This window comes from Protopterus annectens, chromosome 1.part2 (assembly GCF_019279795.1).
Source record: "Protopterus annectens isolate FY-2018-M chromosome 1.part2, PAN1.0, whole genome shotgun sequence".
NCBI classification, from domain to species: domain Eukaryota; kingdom Metazoa; phylum Chordata; order Ceratodontiformes; family Protopteridae; genus Protopterus; species Protopterus annectens.
Window position 1 is genome coordinate 1,205,089,430 of NC_056727.1, and position 26,269 is coordinate 1,205,115,698.

The 26,269-nt window shown below is 40.9% G+C and overlaps 1 protein-coding gene across 2 annotated transcripts in view; it reads right to left on the minus strand.

The window, feature by feature from the left end:
* The window catches only part of LOC122792288 (zinc transporter 2-like), a 502,472-nt gene that overhangs the window by 278,802 nt on the left and 197,401 nt on the right, over positions 1 to 26,269 (minus strand). For both annotated transcript variants that reach the window (XM_044060060.1, XM_044060061.1), the window contains one exon: positions 256 to 402. In XM_044060060.1, the coding sequence (XP_043915995.1) occupies positions 256 to 402 (147 nt within the window). The remainder of the gene's footprint in view (positions 1 to 255; positions 403 to 26,269) is intronic.

A 26,269-nucleotide genomic window follows, 5' to 3' on the forward strand; every position in this document is an offset into this window, starting at 1 on the left:
TCAGTTTTCGTACTTTGCTGCTGCTATCATCTGGAACTTTTCTACATAAGCCATAAATGTAAACAAATGAATACCCAGTCAGGCAAGCCCAGTAAGTAAAACAGAAATAAAGGAACCATTACAACATTTTTACTTGGATATCTTTTCACTTGTATAAAAGGAGCTGTCCCTTGGGGATATCAAATGTGCTAAAGTGATGACAACTCAGGAATCTACAAACTTAGAGGGAACATTACAAAATCACAGGCCTCTCACCTGCTCGATGCCAGCCAAAGTTCATAGTTTTGGTTGCTGGTCGTGAGGACATCCACAATGAAAACAGGCTGATCATCATGCTGGCAAAATCTGTCAATAAATGAGCTGCATCGGTCATGATAGCAAGACTATGTGCAAGGTAGCCACCTGAAAAGGTAGAACAAAAGCATTAGGCAGCAAGCCTCCTGTCTAACCTGCAGAACAAAATTACCGTCATTTAAAATGTGATATTTCTTATAAGCTGCATACATACAATATATAATGTATCCATACATGTATCTAGTAAGCTAGATTGAATCCACTAAATGCCAACAACTCAAGCTGACAAGTTACAAAATTTTGAAACACTTCTGTGCACACTCAAAGGATTAGCCTTGGACAATGCAAACCCACTTTTTTTTTTTTAAACAGGGTGTAAGCCCTTCTAAGCCCCCCATACTTGGTGCTAATTACTTATTCCAGCTCAAAGACTGCACAATCCCCAGGAAAAAGGCATATTCCCAAACCCAGGGAAAATAGAGACCATGAAAAGTAAAATGAGTGGACTTTGGAGACGTTCCTGTACCGGTTTAGCACACACTGACCAGAGTGCCTATTTTACAGCAATACTGATGTTTCCAGCATTATGCTTCTAGCAGTGGTGGAGGAGTACTAGTACATGAAGCTGGTTACTGCACACCATCTTCCTTGGGGGGGGGGTAAATCCAGTGTAGATAGGCACTTAAAGTGCTGAAACACTGTCAGGAGGACTGCTTCCATATCATAATTCTCTTGAAAATCCAGTGCTATGGTGATTAGGTCATACAGCTGAAGGGGTAAATGCCTGTTCTCCTCTCACTGGGACATTGTGAGGGGTATGCATATTTGGCATACTCATACTTGTCAGGGATCATTGGTGGAGTGTGGACATCCGATAGGAGACATCTCCTTACAACGGTAATAACACATCATACAAAAGTAGTTAAGGGATATATCTTACTAAAAAAGAAAAAAAAATGATAGTTGCCTGCATGAAGGAAACCTTCAGACACTGGACTCAACCCAATTTTGTTTGGTTAAGAGCAGGTCAACCTGGTGAACATCTTTGTGGAGGACAGCAAAACAATGAATGAGGGAAAAACAGTTCACACTGCCTACCTTAACTTGGTCAAAGCATATGACAATACTGCACTTGTGCATTTGTTGACAAATTCAAGAGGTTAGGTATAAATCCTTATATTGCTTAGTGGATGGCGAGATGGCACACAGACCGGACCAAGGAAATTGGAATTTGGGAGTCCAGCTCTACAAAGAGGTCAGCCACCAGCAAAGTCCCTCGTCTTGGGTCCACTCTGACTTATGATTCTTTTAAAACAGGCCATGATATTCATCTCCCCCTACAATGCCAGTGTTTACCATCTGACTTGCTCATCAGGATGCTAGGTAGAAGTTATTATACATTGCTAACCTTAATACTGCAATTTGGGATCTGAGTGAGTGCTCCCAATATAATTTTTGTCATGATTAGACAACTTTTTTCTTGTGGAGGACTTTGTAATCTTAGCTGGAGTAACTGGCTAATCTCATAACAGCATACAGGTTTTCTTCTGCTCTCCAGATAAACTGCCAACATAGCAGCATACTGGAAAAAAGCATGGAGTAGACTTGTAGGGGACATAACACGCACACTTATCAAGGTTGGAATGTATACATGACAACAGTGTCATTTGCCCCACATGCTGAAGCCAAAACAGAACATAACTTTTGAAGTTTAAGGGCGGTTGTCTGGGCTACAGTTCATTTATGTTATTGGCCACATGCTATTTAAGTCTCCTACATAAATGTATTCAGCAGGATTGGAAAGCACACAAAACTTGGTTGGATAATAAGATGATTGTGTGTTTATACACAGCTACAGCAGTAGAGGAGTTCACATTCTTTGGATGGTACTGCAGTTTACATACATGTTGACTGGACACGCAAGTTGATCCAGATAGCATTTTCAGTCATGACTGAGGCTTACTCATACTTCATAACTGTCCAGATTTTCACAGAATGTCCAGATTTTTGGTCCATTCCTCATAAAATGTACAATTTTCTGGCAAACCACTAGATTGAAGTCACTAAAATAACATACATTTGAGTAACCTGGCAATGTAAACCTTGGATCTAGATGATGGTCACTGTTGGAGTGACACCCCAACCCCATGTGCAAAAATGGGGAAAAAGGGGGTTATAGATGGATGTACGAGTTTCAAACTTCATATCCTTCAGAAAATGCATGCTAGCACAAAAAGGTTGCTAAAACAACAGGTAAAGTTTAAAAGAGCAATATTTAAGCCCTGTCCCTACTTTAGGGCCTTTATCCTCCCCATTCTTTTACACTGTCCAGATTTCTTGCACCAAGAGACTGACAGGTATGGGCTTACTGTCAGGGATGCAAAAGACAGTGTGCTTTGTAGTTACATACTCACTGACTACAGTACAATTCATAGTAAAATACATTGCTGACTGTTTCTAACAGCACCTAAATTCATTTTATGAGTAAGGGTAGTTGTTTTTAAGTGCAGACTTGCATTCTTTAAATGGATGTGAGTAGTCTTTTTCAGAAAGACATTTCAGTGACTTTTGTTGATAGCCTAGCACTTTGAATTCTCATCTTGCATATGTTTTAAACACATGGTGACCATATGTACAGTTCTCTGAAACATTCATAAATCTTTCATGGTAGAGAGATGGGAGTAAACTTCTAGACCATTTTCCTGGCTAGCTCTCACTATTCTGGAATCCAGATCACTAGTGATGCAAACAGATGTCTTACCTTTGTGCCAAAAGATCGATAGAGGGGTCTTTATTGGCAAAGTTTAATTTGTATGGCAGTCCATGCAGATATCCATTAGTAAATCCCTTACTGGGTGGGCAACTTGGGAGTTTAGGTATGGATCACATACAGGCATACCTCTCAACTGTCCCTGCTCTTGACAAGTCTGCCTGATTTTACTTCATATTTTTGTCTTGTCCCTCACAAAGTTTTTGATTTTTCTGGAAAATCACTGAGGACTAAAGTTAAAGTTAGTGATACCAAACAGTTTCATTCATCTTATTGTTCAGAAAATGCATGTCCATGCAGAACTTGTTCGGTTAACTTTTTTTTAAATACTACCCTAATTCACTTAAAATACATTCCATATGGTCATAGACTATCCCTAGGCTTAAAATGGCCCAGAAGGGCAGTTAGCCTAGACAATTACCCATGTAAGAATCAAACCCAGCACCTTGTGCCTGTAAGGTAAATATTTTGACCATTATGGCAACCTCCCTAGTCTAGAGCCATGAAAGCATTATGCATATCAGTCTCTTATCTCCAGCTTTCTACAACAGTTAATGTTGCTTTATCTGTACATGGTCATAGGTTAGATGCCCTAGTGGGCCATTTTAAGCCTCTCCAATAACCCATTGTCAAATTCAAACCCTGTACCTTGTGTGTCTGTAAGGTAAACACTTTAACCATTATGCCAACCTCCTGACTTTAGGCTTTGGTTCCCCTTTTCCATTACTGTTGGCTTTGTCCAGAATTCTTGAGCAAAGAAGTTGAGAGGTATGCATACAGCTGATTAAAAATATAATCTGATACAAAAATGGGGAGAATGGAATTATCAGAAATTAAACTACAACACTTACAAATATTAATCACATTTACTTAATATTTTGCAGATGGACATGCTAAACTATTACACAACATATGAAAGTGGGGAAAGAAAATCACGCTGGATCTCATGGAAATTAAGATATTAAAATGTGTTTACAACAATGGTTATAAAACTTTGCTTCTTTATATAGTAACTTTTGAAAGTTTGGTATACTGAACCTCGGTTGAGGATTACAAACAAGCAATTAAAATATACAGCTAGACGTGAACACAGACTGGTAGGATAAAGGAAGGGAAATATTTGTTCATTGAAGCAAGTAATGAAATATGCAACATATCAGTAGTAATATAGTGCTGGTGGGAGTATTGCCATAGGAGTGTTCAGCATTTGTTTAAAGCAGTGGGTATGAAAATGTGAATAGTTAAACATTTTGTGGCTATGACTCATTGAATGAGTTTAGTACAGATGAATCATGTTTCAGGCAGCAACAGTGGAGAAATTAATGTATTAATATATTACTATAATGCAATTGATATAACCATAAAAAAAGACTTTTGTGCCATTTCAGCAATACAGCAATTATGAAAATGTCACTTTAAATATTTGTGGTAGTCTCGTTTGAGTTTAGTATGAATGGTCCAGCCAAACTGGGAGAAAGCCACGACTGTAACCTTAATATGTTTCACATTCATGTAATGCAATTAAATTACTGTAACATTAAATAAAAGTTTACAGTACATTTCAGTGTGTGATATAACTGCCTTGCAAACAATTAAATAGAAATAGTGAAACATCCATAGATATGGCATTTGAACATCAACGTCAAAGAAATAGTTCTGGGTTACAGCACCATCTCAGATCCAAATGGAAATTGACAAAGATATTTAGGTTTAACATTTGACCCACATTTGACATTTCAAAGGCATACATGAATACAATTGGATAAGGCCTTAACTCCAGGGCTGGGATTCAGAAACAAATATGGAACTGTGGTAGGCAAAAAGTACAGTTTTGTACCTACCATAAATGTAGATGTTCGAAGATCCACATTGCTGCAGTCATAACCTGTGGGTAGTCCGTTGTCCTCGGTCGGCCCGAATACCAAAGTATTAGGCTGGCGTCGGTCATGGGCGCTCAGATCTGACGTCAGTGCGCCATGGTATTAAAGCGCATGACCGACGTCATATCCTCAGTCTTTTCTTGCCCCAGATGTCAGAAGGCCCTAAAAAGAAAGGCCACAGCCAAAAATAGAAAGACCTCTAAAACCTATGTACAAACAACATTTACAACCCAAACCATACAACCACTCCAAACTACAGAGGGGGAGGAGGGAGGGTAAATTGGACTGCAGCAATGTGGATCTTCGAACATCTACATTTATGGTAGGTACAAAACTGTACTATGTTCTTCATCTCACATTGCTGCAGTCATAACCTGTGGGTAGAATCCCAAAGCAAAGGTAAAGGGAGGTTGGCAAAATCATAAAGCATTGGGAGCTGCTAATATGCCCTGCAAGACTGCAGTGGCAAATCCAGCCCTAGATCTGGAATAAAGAGGGAGATGGTAATGTTTAGAAAAAGTGTGCACTGAACTCCAAGTAGCTTCTTCTAAAATATCTTTAGTAGCTACACCCCTTAAAAAACAGTGGAAGTAGCAGTAGCCCTAGTGGAATGAGGTCTGATTCCAGCCGGAATCTCCTTACCATGATGAGAACAAAAAAAAGTAATACAATGGCCAATCCACTTAGAAATAGTTTGTTTTGAAACGGGTTTCCCCTGAGAGGCCAAAGCAAAAGAAACAAATAACTGTTGAGACTGTCTGAACCTTTTAGTCCTGCTCAAATAATAACGCAACTGCCTGTGAATATCCAAAGTATGCAAAATTTTCTCCCCTTTATTTTGGGGATCAGCATAAAAAGTAGGCAAATGAATAGATTGGTTCAAGGCCACATTTGAAACCACTTTAGGCATAAAAGTAGGGTTAGTACGCATAGATACCCTATCCTTATGAAAAATCAGGAAAGGTTCAACTGCCATTAGAGCCTGTAATTCAGATACCCTTCTAGCAGACGTAATGGCCAACAAAAAAGCAGTCTTCCAAGACAAAAACTTTAACTCAGACGTAGCTGTAGGTTCAAAAGGAGGTAAAGTAAGTTTTTCCAACACAAAATTGAGATCCCAGGAAGGAGTAGGAGCTCTACGTGGGGGTCTTATGTTCTTTGCCCCTCTAAGGAATTGCTTGAACAAAGGATGAGAGAATAATGGTGGGTCACAGTCATAGTGAGCAGAAATGGCTGCAGCATGAACTTTTACAGAGGAGAAAGACAAACCCTTGTCTAATAATTCTGTAAGATATTGAAGAGAAACACTCAAATCAGGCCTGGAAACATCAAAGCTCTTTTCTTTGCTCCAAATAAAAAATCTCCTCCATTTATCAGCATAAACTTTCCTTGTACTAGGCCTTCTGGCCTCCAAAATAACATTCAAAACTTGTTGAGGAAGCTGCGACCCTCCAGGTTCTAGAACAGAATATGCCAGGCTGTTAGATGCAGGGACTGAATCCTGACATTGAGGAAATGATTGCCTGCCTGAGACAAAAGGTGAGGAATTGAAGGCAAAGGCCAAGGAGGCTCCCGTACTAAACTCCTCAGCAGAGGGTACCAGTGCTGTCGAGGCCAATCTGGAGCTATTAGAATCATGGAGGGCTTGTCTTGTCTGACCTTCAAGAGCACCTTGGGAAGGAGAGGCAGAGGAGGAAAGGCATAGACGTGAAGATTGCTCCAACTGAATGATAGAGCATCCACTTTCCAAGCTGTGGGATGAAACATCTTTGTGCAAAACTTTGGCAACTGGAAATTTAGTGGAGAAGCGAACAGATCTATGTCTGGAGTCCCCATATCACTGTCAACTGTCGAAATACATGAGGATCCAACTTCCACTCGTGGGGATCCACCATCTGTCTGCTCAAAACATCTGCTAAGGAGTTCTGTGCTCCTGGCAGAAACCTTGCCTGAAGAGTGAGGTGCAAACTGAGAGCAGTCTCCCACAGAATCATAGCTTGCCTGCAAAGAGGGTACGAATGGGTTCCCCCTTGCTTGTTGATGTACCACATGACAGTTGTGTTGTCTGTTTGAATCAACACTTGTCCTGGGTGAAGTAGATCCTTGAAAGCCATCAATGCAAATTGGACTGCTAACATCTCCTTCAAGTTGATATGTAAATGTTGAAGTCTGGCAGGCCACGTGTCTTGAACCCATTTTCCATTGAGGTGTTCTCCCCAAGCCTTGTCTGAGGCATCTGTCGTTAAGATCTGACTCGCCTCTGGTCGGGTCACAGAGAGTCCCTTGTTTAGGTGACATTCCTGAGCCCACCTCAAAAATTCCTTTTGAATGCAAGGTATTATCTGAATGACAGTGTCCAGATCGTGGCAGTGTTGCGTCCATACACTTTTGAGATACCATTGTAGCTTCCTCATATGCAGTTTGGCATTGGGAAGCACCAGAATACAAGATGCCATGAACCCCAAGGCTTGAAGGACTGTCCTTGCAGTCAGCCTGGACCATAGAGACAATTGTTGGAAGTAAAGTGTAAGATTTCTTTGCTTGTCCGGGGTCAAAAAAGCCATCTGGGAGGCTGTATTCAGTCTCACACCCAGAAAGCACATTTCCTGAGAGGGTACTAGACTGGACTTTGTTTCGTTCACAGAATACCCTAGGCACCTTAACACTGCCATAACATACTGTAGATGGTGAAGTAGCTTGTTTTTGTCTTGAGCAAGAATCAGGCAATCGTCCAAATAAGGATAAATTTGTATTCCCCTTAACCTTAAGAAGGCTATCACCGGAGCCAGAACCTTTGTGAACACCCTGGGCGCAGTAGATAAGCCAAAGGGCAATGCAGAGAACTGATAATGTAAAGTCCCAGCCCGAAAGCGCAGGAATCTCCTGCAACTGAGCCTGATAGGAACATGAAGATAAGCCTCTGAGATCCAGAGTTACCATCTAGTGATCTTTGCCCAACAGAGGCAGAAGTTGTTGCAACGTCAACATTTTGAATTTTGGAATGTCCAGGTATGTGTTGAGGATAGATAATCCAAAATTGGCCTCCAAGTGTTTCCTTTCTTTGGTACAAGAAACAGGCGAGAATAAAATCCTAGGCCCACTTCTGACAGAGGGACCTGCTGTATAGCCCCCATTTGAAGAAGTAAAGAAATCTGTTTGTGAGCCTCTACCCTTTGCTGAGGAGGAACGTCTGGCATGCCTTTGAAAGGAGGCAATGTGTGGTAATAAAACTTGTAGCCTCGGTCTATAATGTCCAACACCCATTTGTCCTGGGTGACTAAAAGCCAATTTTGCTTGAAGAGTGCCAACTTTCCTCCCAAAGGAGCTGCCAGACAGGAAGGATCTGGCAGCTGAAGATGCAGGTCATTGGGCCTGTTTACAAAAGGACTGGCCCCTGCTCTCACCTGTAGATTGTGCAGGGGAACTCCACGTTCTAGGCCTGAAAGAACCCTGAGCTCTGCCCCTACCTCATCTAGATTTGCCCCTAGACTGTAAATCAGAAGAAGGGTAAGCCCATCCCTTAGTAGGCCAATTCCTGCTAAACTTAGGGGGCTGCACCTGCAAAAAATCTTTAACAGTCTGCATAGACTTAGCCTTGTCTTCCATTTTCTTTAAGACAGACTCCACAGGAGAACCAAACAAAACTTCAGACTGCAAATGAGCATCTAAAATTCTAGCTTTAACATGCTCTGACAAGTTCTGATCCTTAAGCCAGGCGTGCCTGCGAATAACCGATCCAGTGGCAGCCACCCTGGAAGAAGCCTGTAAAGCATCGAAACCACACTGCAAAGAATGCTTACCCACCTGATCAGAGGCATGAACCAAATCCTGTAATTCCTTACACTCTATGCCCTCTGCCAAAGCATCTACCTTAGATTTTAACTGAGTAAGGAGAAAATTCTGGTACTTTAACATATGAAACTGGCAATTCAAAGCCCTCATTGCTAGAGTGGAAGAGGTATACACTTTTTTACCCCACCTATCCAAAGCTCTAGAATCTTTATCCATAGGAACTGGATTCTTCACAACAGAAGCCCTGACACCCTTAGGTCCCTGGCTAATAGTTTCTGGGTCAGCCCTTGGGCTCTTTATAGATATTTATGAGCCTCTGGCACTCTGTAATACCTATCTGGTTTAACAGGCGCAGGAGGCAAAGAGTCTGGATTAAGAGAAGCCTCAGAGAAAACATCCTGAACAACATCCAAAACAGGAGGTATAGCCAAGGGCCGATGTTGTGGTAAAAACAAAAATTCCCTAAGCCTCTTTCGGGAATCTGAGAAATCCTGACCTTCCCATTTAAAATGCTCCCTCATAGAATGCAGGGTTTCTGAAAAAGAAAAATCCTCTGGAGGAGAAGCAGAAGGACTGGAATCCTCTGCGTCTGAATCAGAATAAGGAGGAAAATCCTGAATGTCTTCAGCCGAAGACTCCGAGTAATCTGAAGCCTGTTCCAAACTTTCCACCTCTGGCTCCACCCTAGGCCTCTTGTCTGGATGGGGCATAGAACCCCTGATTAAGGAAATCAAACCTTCTGCCATTTTAAGCATATGTTTTTTAGGCACAGAACCTGCAGAACTAGGACTGACACCTGAGGAAGGCAAACCAGGCCTGACCTTGGAAGGTACCTTAGAGACAGAAGGAGAAGGCCTAACCACCTTAGGCAAAGAAGGGAGTACAGCAACCTGAGAGGCCCCCTCAGCCTGACCTGACTCCTGAGAGGCCACATCTTGCAAAATTAACGTCTCCCCCTGAGACTCAGCTAAAACCTCGGCTGGATCTACAGATTCCACCGTAGTTTCTAAAGAACCGGCGTCCGGAACGGACGACTCATCCTGCTTGGACCTTAATGATTTTTCTTTGCGCTTCTTAGCGGTAGCGGGCGGAGGATCCGACGGCATATTGTAATTACACCGCTTACCGAAGACAAGCCTAGCGCAATCCAACCTACGTTTAATGGTGCGCTTATTAAATCTAGCACAAAAGCGACACCCGACTACGTCGTGCTCAGGCCCCAAACAAGGAATACAGAGAAAGTGGTAATCCCTATGCGGTATCCGTTTCCCACAAGAAATACAATTATTTACTTTTTCTGACATCCGGAATTAACTGAGGCAAGAAAAAACAAAAATATTCCCCAACGGGGTACTTAGCCCAACTTGGTTTCGGTCTGAAACTCAGAATACGAAAATTTCAGAACGCCGAACGGCACTTGCAAACGCTGCTTCTGCTTCGGACCATGCGGCAAAAAAGACTGAGGATATGACGTCGGTCATGCGCTTTAATACCATGGCGCACTGACGTCAGATCTGAGCGCCCATGACCGACGCCAGCCTAATACTTTGGTATTCGGGCCGACCGAGGACAGCGGACTACCCACAGGTTATGACTGCAGCAATGTGAGATGAAGAACATCTGTGCCACAAGCATTGGCTCACATGGCAGGGCCAATACAGAGACATGAAATACTTTTGGGAAAGCAGACAAAACTGCATGGTGGGCATTATATGCTTTTGATGCGGAAATAACAGACATTATGGTAATTAACACCATTGTGAATGCAAATGAATGTAAACAATATGACAAAGCAATTTAGAAATTTACAAAAATTACGCAATCAATTGCAGCCAGTAGCAGGTTTATTCCTTGAAATTTCTTTATAAAAAAGGGACACAGATCATACTATTTTAAGTGTAGCAGTTGTCTCAGCTGAGCAGCATATATTAAGAGATTATCTCGCAGCCAATGGTTGCAACAGGGCAATCAACTGCCCTCCAAAGAAAGATCAGACCATGCCTAAATTACCACGTGTACCCATCTACTAAACAGGAAAATACTTTACTGCTATTGTGTGGCTAGAGACACCATACGACAGCTGGTACAAATCTACCATCCTCACATGGGATCTCATGGGGTATATGAAATACAATCCTTGTGGGTACCAATGTATGAGCAGTGTTGGCTGCTCTTGCCTCAGTGGCCTTCCAAGTGACCATCACAGGACATGGCAGGTGTATCCCAGGCATCTGCCTTGAGAGGATAACACCATTTCCTGGATGTGATGATGCAGATAGTGGAAGAGCATGTGTGGTTCCACAGGATCCCAGAAAAAAAAAAAAAAAAACACACACACACAGTATGTGGGTGTTCTAAAACTAACCAATTTTAGAAGTTCTAGGAGCCACTACCACTGCAAACATTATCAAGGCACTGCCAGGTCCACCTGGACAACAGTACATGAACCAAAAGGGGTTTCACTCCCATCAACTGCCATGTGGTGTGCATGCAGTACATAGACACCATCTTGGCACTTTCAACAATTGCCATATCAGGTAAACGTCTAACTTATACCAGAAATTTGCATGGGGTGACTTCTCAAAGGGTCATCTTACTAGCAAAAAGATATGCAATGGCTCAGGACACCCATACAAAACCCACAGAGAACCCACAGAGAATGGTCAAGAAACCTCAACTCTGCACAGTCAAAGACCCATACCATCAAAGTGAGGGTGGGGAAGACAAAATACATATATGTATTTTTGGGAAGGCCTTGTGTCAAAGACGCAGACCATGGATGACCCCAGCCATGGTTGCATCCTCTCCAACTAGGGGTATTGGCACCAACACCCACAGACAGAGGTGCTGGTGAACTAGAAGACAGGGATTGCTTGTGCCCACCGCCACATACTCCATAACTGCGTGGGGAGTCCACACAATGCCTTAACATACTCCCCCCTCTGGTAGGTGGAGAGAATGAGGTAGCAGACCATGAATATGACCTCCCTGACCAATGGGGGTACCTATAGTGGAAGCACAGGAGTGGTGGCCATGGGAACATTGACCTTGGCAAAAAAAAATGTGTCCATCCAACACACCAATGAGGCGAGTTAAGCACAAACCTCCTTCATATACCCCATCTCACAGGCTGTGTAGGACACCTATCATCTTTGCCATAGCAGTGGTAGCATCTGCCTGTGCCTACATAATAACCCTGGACATGCTGAATAAGGCCCATTGTGACAACCCTCTCAGGTGATAACCCAGATGCAATGGCGACTGCCCACCTCTCGCAACTTCCTCTGTCCACACACTCAGTGGATACACAATTGCCCAGGACAGACACAGACAGGAGACCACTGTGTTACTTGACATGGAATTTTGGACATGACCTAACTTTCCAAAGGTTCATGTGATGGAGGTATGGGTTTCACAGGCAACAGAGCTGTGCCACTGTGTGTGGTAATGTGCCCTCCACAATCACCCTTATTAACAGTGGCATTGTGTCCAGTGAATGTGCTACCATAAGGCCAACATCACTGTTGGTATTTGATGCAGCACTGACATCAGGCATATCCTGTTTCATAGTGGAGAACCCTACAACTACAGCACATGTAAAAGGAGTCAAATACCTCAGTGTGGGACAATAAAAATGTGACATTGCCAATCCAGAGATGCCTCCTTATTGCATAACTCTGCTAAGTAAAGAATGTAAACAGTACCTTGTGTGGTATGTCACCACGTGTGCATCTCAGATGTGCCTTTCGATGACAGAAGCCATTGCTAAGCATCTTTATGTATATGACGCACGAGTACCCATAAACTATGCTACTCGCATATTATAACAACCTAGCACATCACCAATAGACATGAGAAGGTGCATCCAGTGTGACATTAATACTTGGCAAAGACCTGGATGTCAATGCCAATTCTAAAACCCAAAACAAGGACAAAACTCATTCATGGCAGTTAGGGTGGTCTACAGTGATAGATTCCCACACCTTTGGCCACACACTACCATGCAATGACATGGGCCTTATGGCAGGCATGCAAGATCATGATCGAGTCCCTTCAGCAGATCTGATGGACTGCCCTGTTGTGACCACCAACAGCATTAATACCCACAACCTGTTCATGCCACACGATCACAGAAGACTCAAATCTGTCAATACTATCTGCCATCTGTGCTTATGGACTGCCTGTGCTAGGCATCTGTTGCTGCCCGATATCTTTTTGCACCATATCACAAGCTGTAAATGTGGAAATAGAGCCCACTCTGTGTGCGCACCCTAGTAGCACCTATGCCACCATTAGGTACACCCCTGTGATGACAGAGTATCACAGGACAAATCCTCAGTGTTCCAGTAAGGCAGGTATGGACCATATAGTAACATTCTTGTCAGCAGTCTATGCATACCTTTGTCCAGTGAAGCATGGCTATCATGTGCACCAGCTTACCATCAGGTCCCTGGACCTCAAATACAGTTTATAGGCATCCATCATTGCAATCTATCCTGTGTTCCTCAGACAGCTGTCTATTTTTGAGGGCTATTTATTCATCTGCACCTTTCAGGCAGTCATTCCCCACAACTGCATATGGTCTGTGTCCCTGACCCAATCACAAGTTACACCATTCTGTAATCTGTAAAGCACTGTGTTAATGTAGTATTGGAGTTTGATCATAAACCCTCCAGTGCCCCCGGCCCTTCTCAGCAGGTAGATGAGCAACCTCCATCCAACAGCAGCAAACCAGTTGTTTGTCTTTTCGACTTTTCCCGGTTAGGGGTCGCCACAGCGGAACTCCAGTCCGCTAATGATTGGCAGTAGATTTTTATGGTGCCAAGTTGCCAGCCCAACCTTCAGCAAAAGGCATGCAAACCAGTAATAATGTTAATCAAACATTCTTTCCTTATGTCAATATTCCACAAGACATACCACAGAAGCTGTAGCTTTGTCCTTTCTGTACAGAATTCCTCCAGTGTGATGGGCATTGCAACGTCTGCTGCTGTTTTTAATTATGCAGTTTTGGACCACATTATGTGGCAATTATGTTAGAGTCAAAACTGTGTATAAGCACGAGTGACTGAAGTGCACTGCTTATATACAGATGGGTCAGTGACCCCTGCAGGACCATGTATATCAGCCTTGCATACCAAAGGGACTCTATAGTGTAATTATGGAGAGAATGTGGGTTGCATAGGCTACCTGCATGTAACCAGTGAGTCTTACACACAGACAATACCACCTGTGGAGGCAGAGCCTAGTTGGTCAACTGAGAGCAGTGAATTTTGAGAGCTCCATAAACTAGTATAATAATATAGAAAAAAATTATTATTTTCAAGTTTAAAATGTCAGAAATCTATAGATAAACTACTAAACTACATAAATATCAATTTTGGTGGAGATGTACAAAAATTTTCCTGAGCAACTTGGATTGAGTCACTGAATATGAACAAGTCAAGGAATTCTCATCCAGATGTTGCTTTGAAGAAAGAACTGCAATTGATATCATCTACCTTACAGTATCTGTCTTTGAAGATGGACGGCTTTAAAAAGGACTTGGAAAACCTCAAATTAAATTCTCAGAAACAGACTGATACTCTTAAGGAACTATTACAGCAATACCATACAAAAATAGCAAATATAGAGACTTCTCTAAATGACATTGAAGGGAGACTCAGAGGAAGAACTCCAAAAAGAATTTCTGCTTAAACAGAATACGTGGCTGCTTAACAAAATAGATGACTTAGAAAACAGGGAAAGGAGAAACATAAGGATCTTTGGTCTGTCTGAGAACACTGAAGGAAAAGACATTTCATTCTTAACCTGGATTCCTGAATTTTTAGACTTGAAAGGGGGACTTTCATTTGGAATTGAAAGGGCACATAGAGCACTGAGGAAACCTGCTTCTAATAAAAATACTCCACCTAGATCCATAGTTTTAAAATATCTTTCATTTCTGGACAAGGAGCTAACATTAAAATTTGCTTGGAGAAAATCACCCTTAAAATACAATCGAAGCTTGAAAAGGCTTAACCGTGATTATTCTTCTAGAATACTAGAACAAAGGAAAAAGTTTGGTCAATAATAAAACTGTTAAAACAAAACAAAGCACAGCACATTTCCATCCAAGATGTAAATACTTTTTGCTAATAAGATGAGAACCTTTAATGACTTGGAAGAAGCTACTATATTCATCAATAACAACATAGTGTCTATCCCAGAAGAAATGGAATGGATGGCCCCTACGCTTAAAAGAAACAATTCCTTAGACTGATGCTAGAAAGAAGAAACAAAAAACTGACTCCAAGATAGCTGTCACAGAAAGAATAACTCCTACAACTACATCTCTCAAAGTCTCAACTGATATGGTACATCACTTGCCATCTGTTTTTTATTAAAAAAGGAGAGTTTCCTAAACTGAGAAACAATAATGATTTATTCAGAATGTTCAGAGAGTCCAATAATTCTTCACAAAGATAGGTTAAGATTGGTTACCGTTTACATTATATACAAGCCAAACAAAGCAACATATAATACAAACACAGAAGTTTATATTCCCCTACTTGAACTCAATGAATACTTATCTTGTTCATTTTTCATTGATTTTACTTCTAATAATTTAAGTAATTAAATATCTAATTTAATGAGGTACCATTCATCAGAGTTCAGACGCGGATGTAACAAATTAACATCATATATAATAGCAGTAACAGTAGAGTGTTTTGAAAAAAATGCTGTCAAGGAGACTATTGCCTTCTTCAGTTAAAGTACGATTTAGAAATGTCATGTATATCCTGGTTAAATATTAGTTAGTAGCAAGCTCTTAGTACAAATGTCATCATTATTCTGTCTAAATATAGTTAATATCAATTATGTCAGGTATCGCAGCTATGAGTGCTGTCTGATCAATCCTGAAATGGTGTGCATGGAAGCAGCTAGGTTTGGCAGCTGTTGTATGTTGCCACTTTCATCTCCAGAAAGGTGTGGGTTGCGGCTTGTGATCGAGGTTTACTGATGCTTGTGCATTAGGAAGAGACTTTTGGTGTTTTAGCCGGGATCCAGGGGAGGGGGTGGATAAAACTGTGATTTGGGATATTTTGGTAGAGAGAGTTTGTTTATGCATCTGCCAAGTGAGAGGTGGGAAGGCTGGAAGAATGTATTATCGCTTGTTTTGGCGGCTTGTTGGGAGGTTTTTTTTTTTTTTTTTTGTTTGCTCTCCATTCTTTTCCTGGCTGCTACCGCATTGAAAGGGAGGGAATTCAGGCTTGAAGTTGCAGTGAAGTGAAGCTTTGCTTCAGGTGCATCGCAAGCCTCTGGTATGCAGTACACAGACACTAAACAGAAAGACGTTCCCAGGTTGCTATGGTAATGGAGACAGAGTGACGATAATACTTCACAGCTCTGAGGAGCCTCCAAGATGATTCTCGACAATGAAGTTTTTGGTTTAAAAAAAAAATGTTTATATATATATATATATATATATATATATATATATATATATATATATATAAAAATAATAAAAGGGCTGTTTTAAACCACATGTACACATATTGATGGTCTCCCAACACTTTGTTTAGCTCATTAAGTTGATTCTCAATTAAAAAAAAAAAGAATAAATAAGCACAATTTTATATTACAAATGTATTTTGGTCGAACACATTACGGACTTTCACAATAACTCAGACTTCCACTCTTATGCAAGACTAAGAGCACTTGGTCTTGTGCAGTACCCTTTGCAGTAGTCTGGGAGGTGAGCTTGGTCGGACATGTTGGGCATATGGGGATAGGTGATTCTAGGGGTGTTTGGGGGTTGCCGGGAAGTGCTAGAGTCATCAGATTTCCTTCATGGAAATAACTGTGGGAATGGAAGGTGTGTTGAATGGTTCACTGGCAGAGTGGCCACTGCATGGAACAGGCTGGTAAAATGGAACAGGACATGTATTGGTTTGGATATTTTAAAGAAAGGCCTGGAAACACCACATGAACTAGTGAATGGTATTCTGGCAAAACTGGATGGACATTGTTGAAAATCCACAAAAACGGGCAGAGGAAAGCAAAGCAGCAAACACCAACCAGCATAGATTAATCTTCTTTAATACTGTAAAGCACTTTTCGTTTGAGACTATGCTCAAACTTCATCAGACAAAATAATTACACAAACCACTAATATATATACTAAGTGGATGGACATTGTTGCCCATGCTTGAAGTCCTGATTGTGTATGCAAGGATGGAAATATGCTTATAACAAATAAGAAATAGAAGGGTTTCATAATTTAAAGTATATGGACTGTATAAACATGCTCAGAAGGAGCCAATAATAAGAATAAGCATTACAGCTGGTTGTCTTTCAAGTAACTAAGCAGCAGCTAAAAAAAAAAAAAAAAATAGTTAAGTAATGTATGATTTTAGTAAATCTAGATATAAACTATACAATCATCATACAAGATGAAGCAGTCTGCTGAATTTAGATACATTAAAAAGACAGGATTTAATAACATGAGCTTGTGTATAACACTACTTCTTAATTTGTCATATATGACACACTACATTGAACATCAAGGGGAAGCATGATTTTTCTTATCAAGTAAATGTGCATAACAAGTCATGTAATTGCTTTAACTTGAATTGTAGTTTTTGTAACCCATCTTGACCATATACAATACTTTAGCAGTTACCAAGATAACTAATGTTTTATACATAAAGTTGTTCAAGTGAAACAATAAAAGCCTAAACTAGAAATGTCACACAATGTAACAATCATATTCTGAACAAATAGTATTAAATTGGCAACAGACACTCTGTTTAATAACATGGGCATGTGTTTAATAACACTACTGTTTAACTTGTCATGACATACACTATACTGATCATCAAGGGGAAGCATGAGGATTTTCTCATAGAAGTAAATGTACATAAGTCATATAATTGCTTTAACTTGAATTGCAGTCTTGTAACCCATCTTGGCCACATATAATACTTAAGCTGTTACCAAGGAAACTAATGTCTTGTACATGACATCAAACTGACAAAGTTGTTAAAGGGAAACTATAGAAGCCTGAACTAGGAATGTCACAGAATGTAACAAACGCATTCTGAACAAATAGCATTAAATTGACAATCACCTTTTTAACCTTTTCTGATTATGCAAAATAGAACATTGCCATTTAAATCTAAAAGCTTTCGGTATATGCCATAAAATAGCAATTTATGAATATGGAAAGGGAACTTGAATTTGTTGTTTTTAACTTATAATTTCTCTCATTTTATAAGAAGTGACAGACATGAAAATCTTTGTGCGCAGGAAATGGGAAGGGGGTGCACGGATAACTAAAATGCACCAACTTTCATCAATGTTCACAAAAAACAAACGATGCTTTAAGTAAGTTAGTAAAGTGATTACTTAAATGCTGGCAAACAATGAAACTTCTGATATATTCAGTAAAATACATTGTATTATAAACATTAGGTATAAATACTATCTATTTATATTAAGTAATATGTTTTTAAAGACATCAGTAAGGGTGACTAACTGTGGGCTATAGTCTTTTACTGAGGTTTTATATATGATACATCCTACTTTACTATGATTGAATTGCTTGTCATCCATCTTTCATGTAAATATTAACTGCTTATACAATAAGTAGACATTTATATTGTATTAGAATTCTGTCTAATCTACAATATTACTATATCTGTTCAAAATAATATAAATATTGCTCATTCCTTTTACAAGTATTCTTCATATGATAATTCAATTTATATAGCCCAAATGTTCTGGATTGTCAAAGTAGAAAATTTGATGGACTTGGGTTTATCCATCAGATTAGGAATGATTTTCATTCCATGGCTAGTGTGGATCTTAGTTTTGTTAACATTTATTAATTTAAATTTCACAAAAACATTTTTAGTATGCCTGACCAAAACATTACTTTATTGGTAAACACTCAAAGTATAAAACTGATAATTACCTTCAAATATATACTTTATTGTTAGAGGAAAATGTTTAATAGTCACAATAAAACAAAAATCACAGTCTAAATAACCCAAGATGGATTTAACTTTAAAATACCAATGGCTTAAACAATCCTAGCAAAAGATCAAATCTACTGAAATACTTAAAACGGAATAAAGCAGAAATAGTCTTCAAGAAACTCAATTCAAAACAAATGACAATTACAAATGAAATCCTAAGGAATATAGGATAGTGGCACAATCCGCTTATAAGATAAAGATAAAAGGGGCAACAATTTTATGGAAAATAAATGTGATTAACCCAGAAATCATTTATACATATGAAGATAAAGAAGCCATTACAGCATTAGCAATAGTTAAATATAACAGAATATGGACCCTAGCCAATCTATACTGGTTCCCAGGAACTGTTGGAAAAAAAAAAACACTTGGATTTAATTTCCAATAATTATAAAGGCAACTTAATTGTAGGAGGAGATTTTAACTTTATATTTGATATTTCTGAAACTACAAATAAGACCACTGCATGCATCTGCTGTATCAAAAGCTTTAAACAAGTGGGTAGAATCTTTTCATCTTGTAGATACTTTCAAATTTAAAGATGATAAATCCTTGTTTTCTCATCAACAGCACAGATTTGGTACCCAAACTAGAATACATAAAATATTTGCTGCCAATGACTTGCACACTAAAATCATTAATTTCTCAAATCACTCCCCTGCCCCTTTTCAGACCACCATTAATTGATACTAAAACTTCAAAATGGGTACAAACCATTAATCTTTAACTGCAGAATTCCAGCATATATAACTAAACAGTTCAAACCCTGGTTATCTGAAGTTCTTCTTGGGATAGTAATTACACCACAGAGATAAACAAAATGATATGGGTCTCATTAAAAGCTTACATATATGGCAAAACCCTAACTTGGTATTAAAAAAATAAATAAAAATCAGAGATTGGGATTCCGAATTATTAGATCTATAATCCAAACTTTTGTCACTAAAAGCTGAAAAAAATCAAAATCATTTGGAGATGAAAAATAAGCATTAAAAAATAAATACAATGAAATTTTAACACATAAAACTAGTTTAGCTTTAGAAAAACTAAAAATTAATATCTTAGCCACTTCTCCCAAATATCTATGCAATTTATCCACAAGAATCAAAATACAAATTAAAAGCCAACATTAAAAGTATCTCCCATGAAAAGAAAGGGAAAATGTCTCTGATATAGGTGACATCCTTGATGCATATAGAAATCACTATATGGAACATTTCCAAAAAAATACATATCGATCAATTAAATCTAGATGAAAAATGTTCGAATATAAAAAAATACCAGAAAAATTAAAACTAGATCTGTAAGCAGCCATATCATACAAAAAAATTACAGATACAATAAGAGGACAAAAATAATAAAGCTCCAGGTATACATGGCATACTTATAGAAATATATAATTTTTTTCCTTCAAAGATACTATCCCTTTTCCATAAAACTCTATTAGAAATTCAGTGAAGTTTTAATACCACCTCTTGGAGATATTCCTTAATCACACCAATCTTAAAGGAAAACAAATCCTCAAACCTCTGTACCTCAGACCTATATTATTAAATGACTACCCAAAAAGTACAGTTGTGTACACTTACCATAAATGTAGATGTTAGTGTATTCACTGTCGCAGTCATCACACTTGGGTCATCTGCCTTGCAGGTAGCCCTCAGTCGGTCCGAATACCAGAGTCTTGGGATTTCTGCGTCAGATGCTGTCACCTCATCCATGACGTCAGGTCATCAGGGGTATAAAACATGCAGCAGACGCCATTACATCAGTTTTTCTTGCCCCAGATGTCAGGAGCCCCCAAAATAGGAAGCAATCAAATGGTGTGGAACACCTCCAGTAAAAAGTAAATATCATTTCCATAAGATATGGCCAAAAAAGAGGATTGTAGAAAGTATAGAAAGACAGGGGCTGGAGGGTAACCAGGACTGCAACAGTGAATACACTCAAACATCTAAATTTATGGCAAGTGTACAAAACTTTACTATGTTCTTCGTGTTTCATTGTTGCAGTCATCACACTTGGGTGGATTCCCAAAGCTGAGGAAGGGTGGAGGCAGTCAAGTAGTAGTAGGGCTGGCTAGCAGGCCTTGTAAGACTACTGTGGCAAATCCAGCTCTGAATTTGGAAAAGCAAGGCAAGTGGTAATGCTTGGTGAAGGTGTGTACAGAACTCCAGGTTGCAGCTTCCAGGATGTCCCTGGTAGGGACTCCCCCAAGAAAAGCTGTAGAGGTTGAGGTAGCCCTAGTGGAATGAGGCCTGATCCCATGTGGGGCAGGTTTTCCATGGTGTTTGTAGCAGAAATGGATGCAGCGTGCTATCCATTTAGAAATGGATTGTTTCGAAATGGCCTTGCCCTCTGCCCCTGTAGCAAAGCTGACCGGCAGCTGGCCAGATTTTCTGAAAGGTTTAGTCCTGTCGAGGTAGAATCTGAGCTGTCTTGTGCAATTCCAAGGAGTGCAGGATCCTTTCCCCTTTATTCTGAGGATTAGGGAAAAAAGGTTGGCAAATGGATGGATTGGTTTTAAGCCACACTGGATACCACCTTGTGCATAAAAGATGGGTTAGTCGTGAGGGAAATCCTGTCTGCATGGAAGATAATGAAAGGTTCCCACAGCCATAAGGGCCTGTAACTCGGACACTCTTCTTGCTGAAGTAATGGTTAGCAGTAAGGCGGTTTTCCAAGAGAGGAATTTTAACTCCGCTGTAGCAGCAGGCTCAAAAGGAGGCAGTGTGAGCTTCTCTAGTACAAAGTTAAGGTCCCAGGCAGGTGTGGGAGCTATCCTTGGGGGGGGGGGGGTCTTAAATTGTTAGCTCCTCTCAGGAACTGTTTGATCAGAGGGTGAGAAGAGAGGTGGCTCAGTATTGTAATGAGCTGATATGGCAGAGGCATGAATCATAATCGATGAGGAGAGACCCTTGTGCTTGTGAAGCAGCTCTGCTAGATAATCTAGGATTTGAGGCAAGGAGGGCACGGCAGTGTCCTTCCCTTGAGAATGGCTCCAAGAACAGTATCTATTCCACTTTTCTGAATAGGCTTTCCTAGTATTGGGCCTCCTGGCCTCAAGGATAACATCCAGCACCTGTTTGCTGAGGGTTGCTGGTGATGTATTTAGGGAATAAGGCAGGTTCAGGGCTTGCAGCAGAGGACACAAAATCTGTCCCTCCTGCTAGGACAGCAGAGAGGGAGTCTGCTGTAGGTGCCAGGGTGGCATTGCTGTCAGACTGCGTAGGAGTGGGTACCAGTGCTGGCATGGCCAGTCTGGTGCAATAAGGATTGTCCTTGGCCTGTCCTGTTTGATCTTGAGGAGTACCTTTGGAAGGAGGGGCAGAGGGGGAAAAGCATAGATTGAGAGGTTTTCCCATGTGAAGGATAGGGCATCCACTTTCCATGCTTGGCTGTGGGGAATTCTGGTGCAAAATTTGTTTAGTTGATGGTTTTGGGGGGATGCAAAGCGGTCCACCTCTGGTGTCCCCCACCTGTGTATTAAAAGTTTGAATGAGTTTGGTTCCAGTTTCCACTCGTGTGGGTCCATTAGATTTCTGCTTAAGTCGTCTGCCAGTGAATTGTGTTTGCCTGGCCGGACTTCAGCTTGCAGGTGCACTTGGTTGCTTAAGGCCGTGTTCCACAGTGTCATGGCTAACCTGCAGAGTGGGTAGGAGCGAGTTCCCCCCTGCTTATGTACCACATAACTGTGGTGTTGTCTATTAGGAAATGTCCTGGCAGGATAAGGTATTTGAAGGCCGTCAGTGCATTCTGTACAGCTAACATTTCTTTTTGATTGATATGCAGGTGAATTTGTCCTGTGCTCCATTTGCCTTGAATGCATTTGCCTGCCATGTGAGCCCCCCATGCACAGTCTGATGCGTCTGTTGTCAGAGTTTGGATGAGTTTGGATGGTGGGGGGTTGTGAGAAAGGGAGTCCCTTGTTGTGGTCGCAAGCCTCTGCCCACCAAAGGAACTCTGTCCGTAGGCAAGTAATGACAGGAATCACTGCTTCCAGGTCCTGGGAATGTTGACACCAGAGACTTTTTAAAGTACCATTGGAGTTTCCTCATATGCAGTCTTCCATATGAAATCAGTAGAATACATGAGGCCATGAACCCTATGGCTTGCAGTATTTTTCTTGCAGATAGCTGGATTTGGGTGGCCATTAGGTTGAAATAAGTTGTCAAATAAACCTTATTTTCTGGAGTGAGGAATGCCATATGGGAAGTTGTGTTCAAGCTTGCTTCCAGGAATACAATCTTTTGGCTGGGTACCAGATGTGGTTTCTTTTCGTTGATGGTATACCCTAGAGAAGTTGGGAGTCTCTTTACAAAGGTCAGGTTCTGAAGTAGCAATTCCTGACTGTCCACCTGAATCAGGCAATCATCCAAGTATGGGTAAATTTGAATATTTCTCTGCCTGCAGTAAGCAATGGCTGGAGCCAGGCACTTTGTGAATACCCTGGGTGCAGTAGATAAGCCAATGGGAAGTGCAGAGAACTGAGTGCATACAGCCTACCCTGAAATGTAGATATTTCCTGCAAGATTTCCTTATGGGGATGTGCAGATAAGCTTCTTTTAAATCTAGGGTGACTAGCCAGGAGCCCTTGGCTAGCATAGGAAGGAGCTGCTGGAGTTGAGCATTTTGAATTTTGGTACCTCCAGGTAGGTGTTTAGGGTTGACAGATCCAAAATAGGGCGCCACAAGTTCTCTTTCCTGGGCACCAGGAACAGCCTGGAGTAGAAATCCTGTCTCCTTTGCTCTGTTGACGCAGGTTGAATGGCCCCGATACCGAGAAGAGAAAATACTTGCTTTTGGGCCTCTGTCCACTGGTTTGGAGGAAGGTCTGGCAATCTGCTTGGGGTTGGCAGAGAGTGGAAATAGAATCTGTATCCCTGGGATACAATGTTCAAGACCCATTGGTCCTGGGTAATATACTCCTAGTTTTTTTGCATGCAGGGCGAGTTTTCCTTCTAGGGGTGCAAGTACTTGGGCATGGCTGGGAAGGGTTAAGGAGAAGTCATTGTGAACTTTTTCCATAGGGGGGGTGGCTTACCACTCCCAGTTTTTGAGGAGGGAGCACTCCATTGTTTAGATCTGTGCATACCTTCAGACTGTAGTCTTTGTGGTCTGTTGCCCCTGGATTTGGGCTGAGAAGTTCTAGAAGGGACTGGAAAGGTCCAATTTTTTGAAGGCCAATGCCTACTGAATCTAGGTGGCTGTACCTGTAAGAAATCTAACAATTTGCATGGATTTAGCTTTTTCTTCCATCTTTTTAAGAACGTCGTCTTCTTCAGAGCCAAACAGTTTTTGGTTTAATGGAGTATCAAGTAATTTTGCCTTGACATGGTCTGGCAAGATTTGTTCCTTCAGCCAAGCATGCCTTCTCAGAACAGATCCAGTGACAGCAGCCCTGCAAGATGCTTCTAAGGTATCAAAACCACACTGCAAAGTATGTTTACCAACTTGGTTTGCAGAATGCATCAAGTCTTGTAAGTCCTTATTTTCTGCATAATCAGGAATCAACATTTTTTGTTTAATTAGATCAATAATATGCTGCTGGTACTCCAACATGTGAAACTGGCAATTTAAAGCCCCTGATGGCAAGAGTTCCAGAGATATATATACCTTCTTATCCATTCTGTCTAGAGCCCTAGAATCCCTGTCTGAAGGGGTAGGGTTTTTGGCTGTAGAAGTCTTAATACCTTTAAGTCCCTGGGAAATTATCTCTGGATCCACAGTAGGATTTTTTAGAGAGAAATTTGTGAGAGTCAGGTACTCTGTAGTATCCGTCAGGCTTTCTAGGAGCTGGTGGTAAAGTATCAGGGGTAAGGCTGGATTCCATGAAGACATCATCTACAATATCCAGGACAGGGGAACTAGCTAGAGGCCTATGCTGAGGCAAGTCTAAAAATTCGCTGAGTCTCTTTTTGGACTGTGGGTAGTCCTGGCATTCCCAGCGGAAATGCTCTCTTAAGGTATGCAAGGTTTCACCAAAAGAAGGGTCCTCTGGGGGAGGGGTGAGGGAATCGACTCTTCTGCATCAGAGTTCTCATAGGTAGATAACGGTATGTCCTGGTAATCACAGGGGTCAAAATCATCAGACTCATGGTCTGAAGAATCTGAATGAAAATCATTTCTGTGTCTTTTAGAGGGGGAAGGCTGGCTTCCCCTAATTAAAGTAATAAGGTCTTCAGCCATTCTAAGCATTTGTTTCTGTGGCATGGGAGCTTGAGTTTGGCCGTCAGTTTCCTAGGCGTAGTGTGAACTCTGGGCCTGAGAAATTCGGTAGATTTAGTCATTAACGAAGTAGTCCATTTAATACAAGCATCAGAAGGTCTGAATACACCCTCAGAAGCTGGTGCCTGCACAGCGGCTCTGAACCCATCCAAGGTAGAGACATCCACAGGTTTTATAGTCAAAAGAAGCATCTTGCGGCATACCAGACTCCAAATGGGTCTCAGTAGAGGCCTGCAAATCTGTAGAAGTGGGTAACAGGGGCTGCGAAAGTGCCTCACTGAGTACCGGCGGACTGGCGACTAACTTAACAGAAGCGCCGTCGGTAGTTTGAGACCTATGCGATCTTTCTCTGTCTTTATCTTTGCATTTTTTCAGAAGGTCAGTAGTTGGCTGGCTTACAGACATTTTGGAATACAGAGAATGAGAGCGAAAGAATTGAGAGAGAGAGAAACAGCCCAACGACGAATAGTTCGGGTATTGAACAAGGCACAAAACAGACAGTGAAGGACGTCGTGGTCTGGGCCTAAATAGGTGACGCATTAAGAATGAAAATCTCTGTGAGGCATTTGCTTTCCCCACAGGCAAGACAATTGTTAACTTTTTCTGACATTGATTAGAGCAAGAAAAGGATCCCCAATGGGGTACTTAGCTTTAGAAGACTTCAGGTTTGAAACTCGAAAAAATGAAAATTTCAGGTAGCTGCCGATTTGCACTTGCAAACTCATTCTGCTTTGGGCTCCCGCACGGCAAGAAAAGCTGATGTAATGGCATCTGCTGCATGTTTTATACCCCTGACGACATGGATGAAGAGACAGTATCCAATGCAGAAATCCCAAGACTCTGGTATTCAAGCTGACTGAGGGCTACCTGCACGCAGATAACCCAAGTGTGATGACTGCAACAGTGAAACACGAAGAACATCAATAAAATAATGATCAAACTGGATTTATACATCATAGACACACAACAATATTAAAAGGATAATTTATTATAGATTATATTAGCAAATAAAATAAAACACTCATAATTGGCTTGGATATAGAGAAAGCCTTTGATTCCCTAAATTGGGACTATATTTAAAATCCTAATGCTATTTCCTGCATCCTTTGTTCATCTCCTAAAGAATAGATAGATATATATATATATATATATATATATACCCGAGTTAGTCGAAACGCCAGAAGACAGACAAGCGAATCGCGAGGCCCAGAAGATCGACAATTCAGAAGACCGACGCGACGGATGAAAACACCAACGCCGAGGATGCCGACATGGGAAAAGGCTGT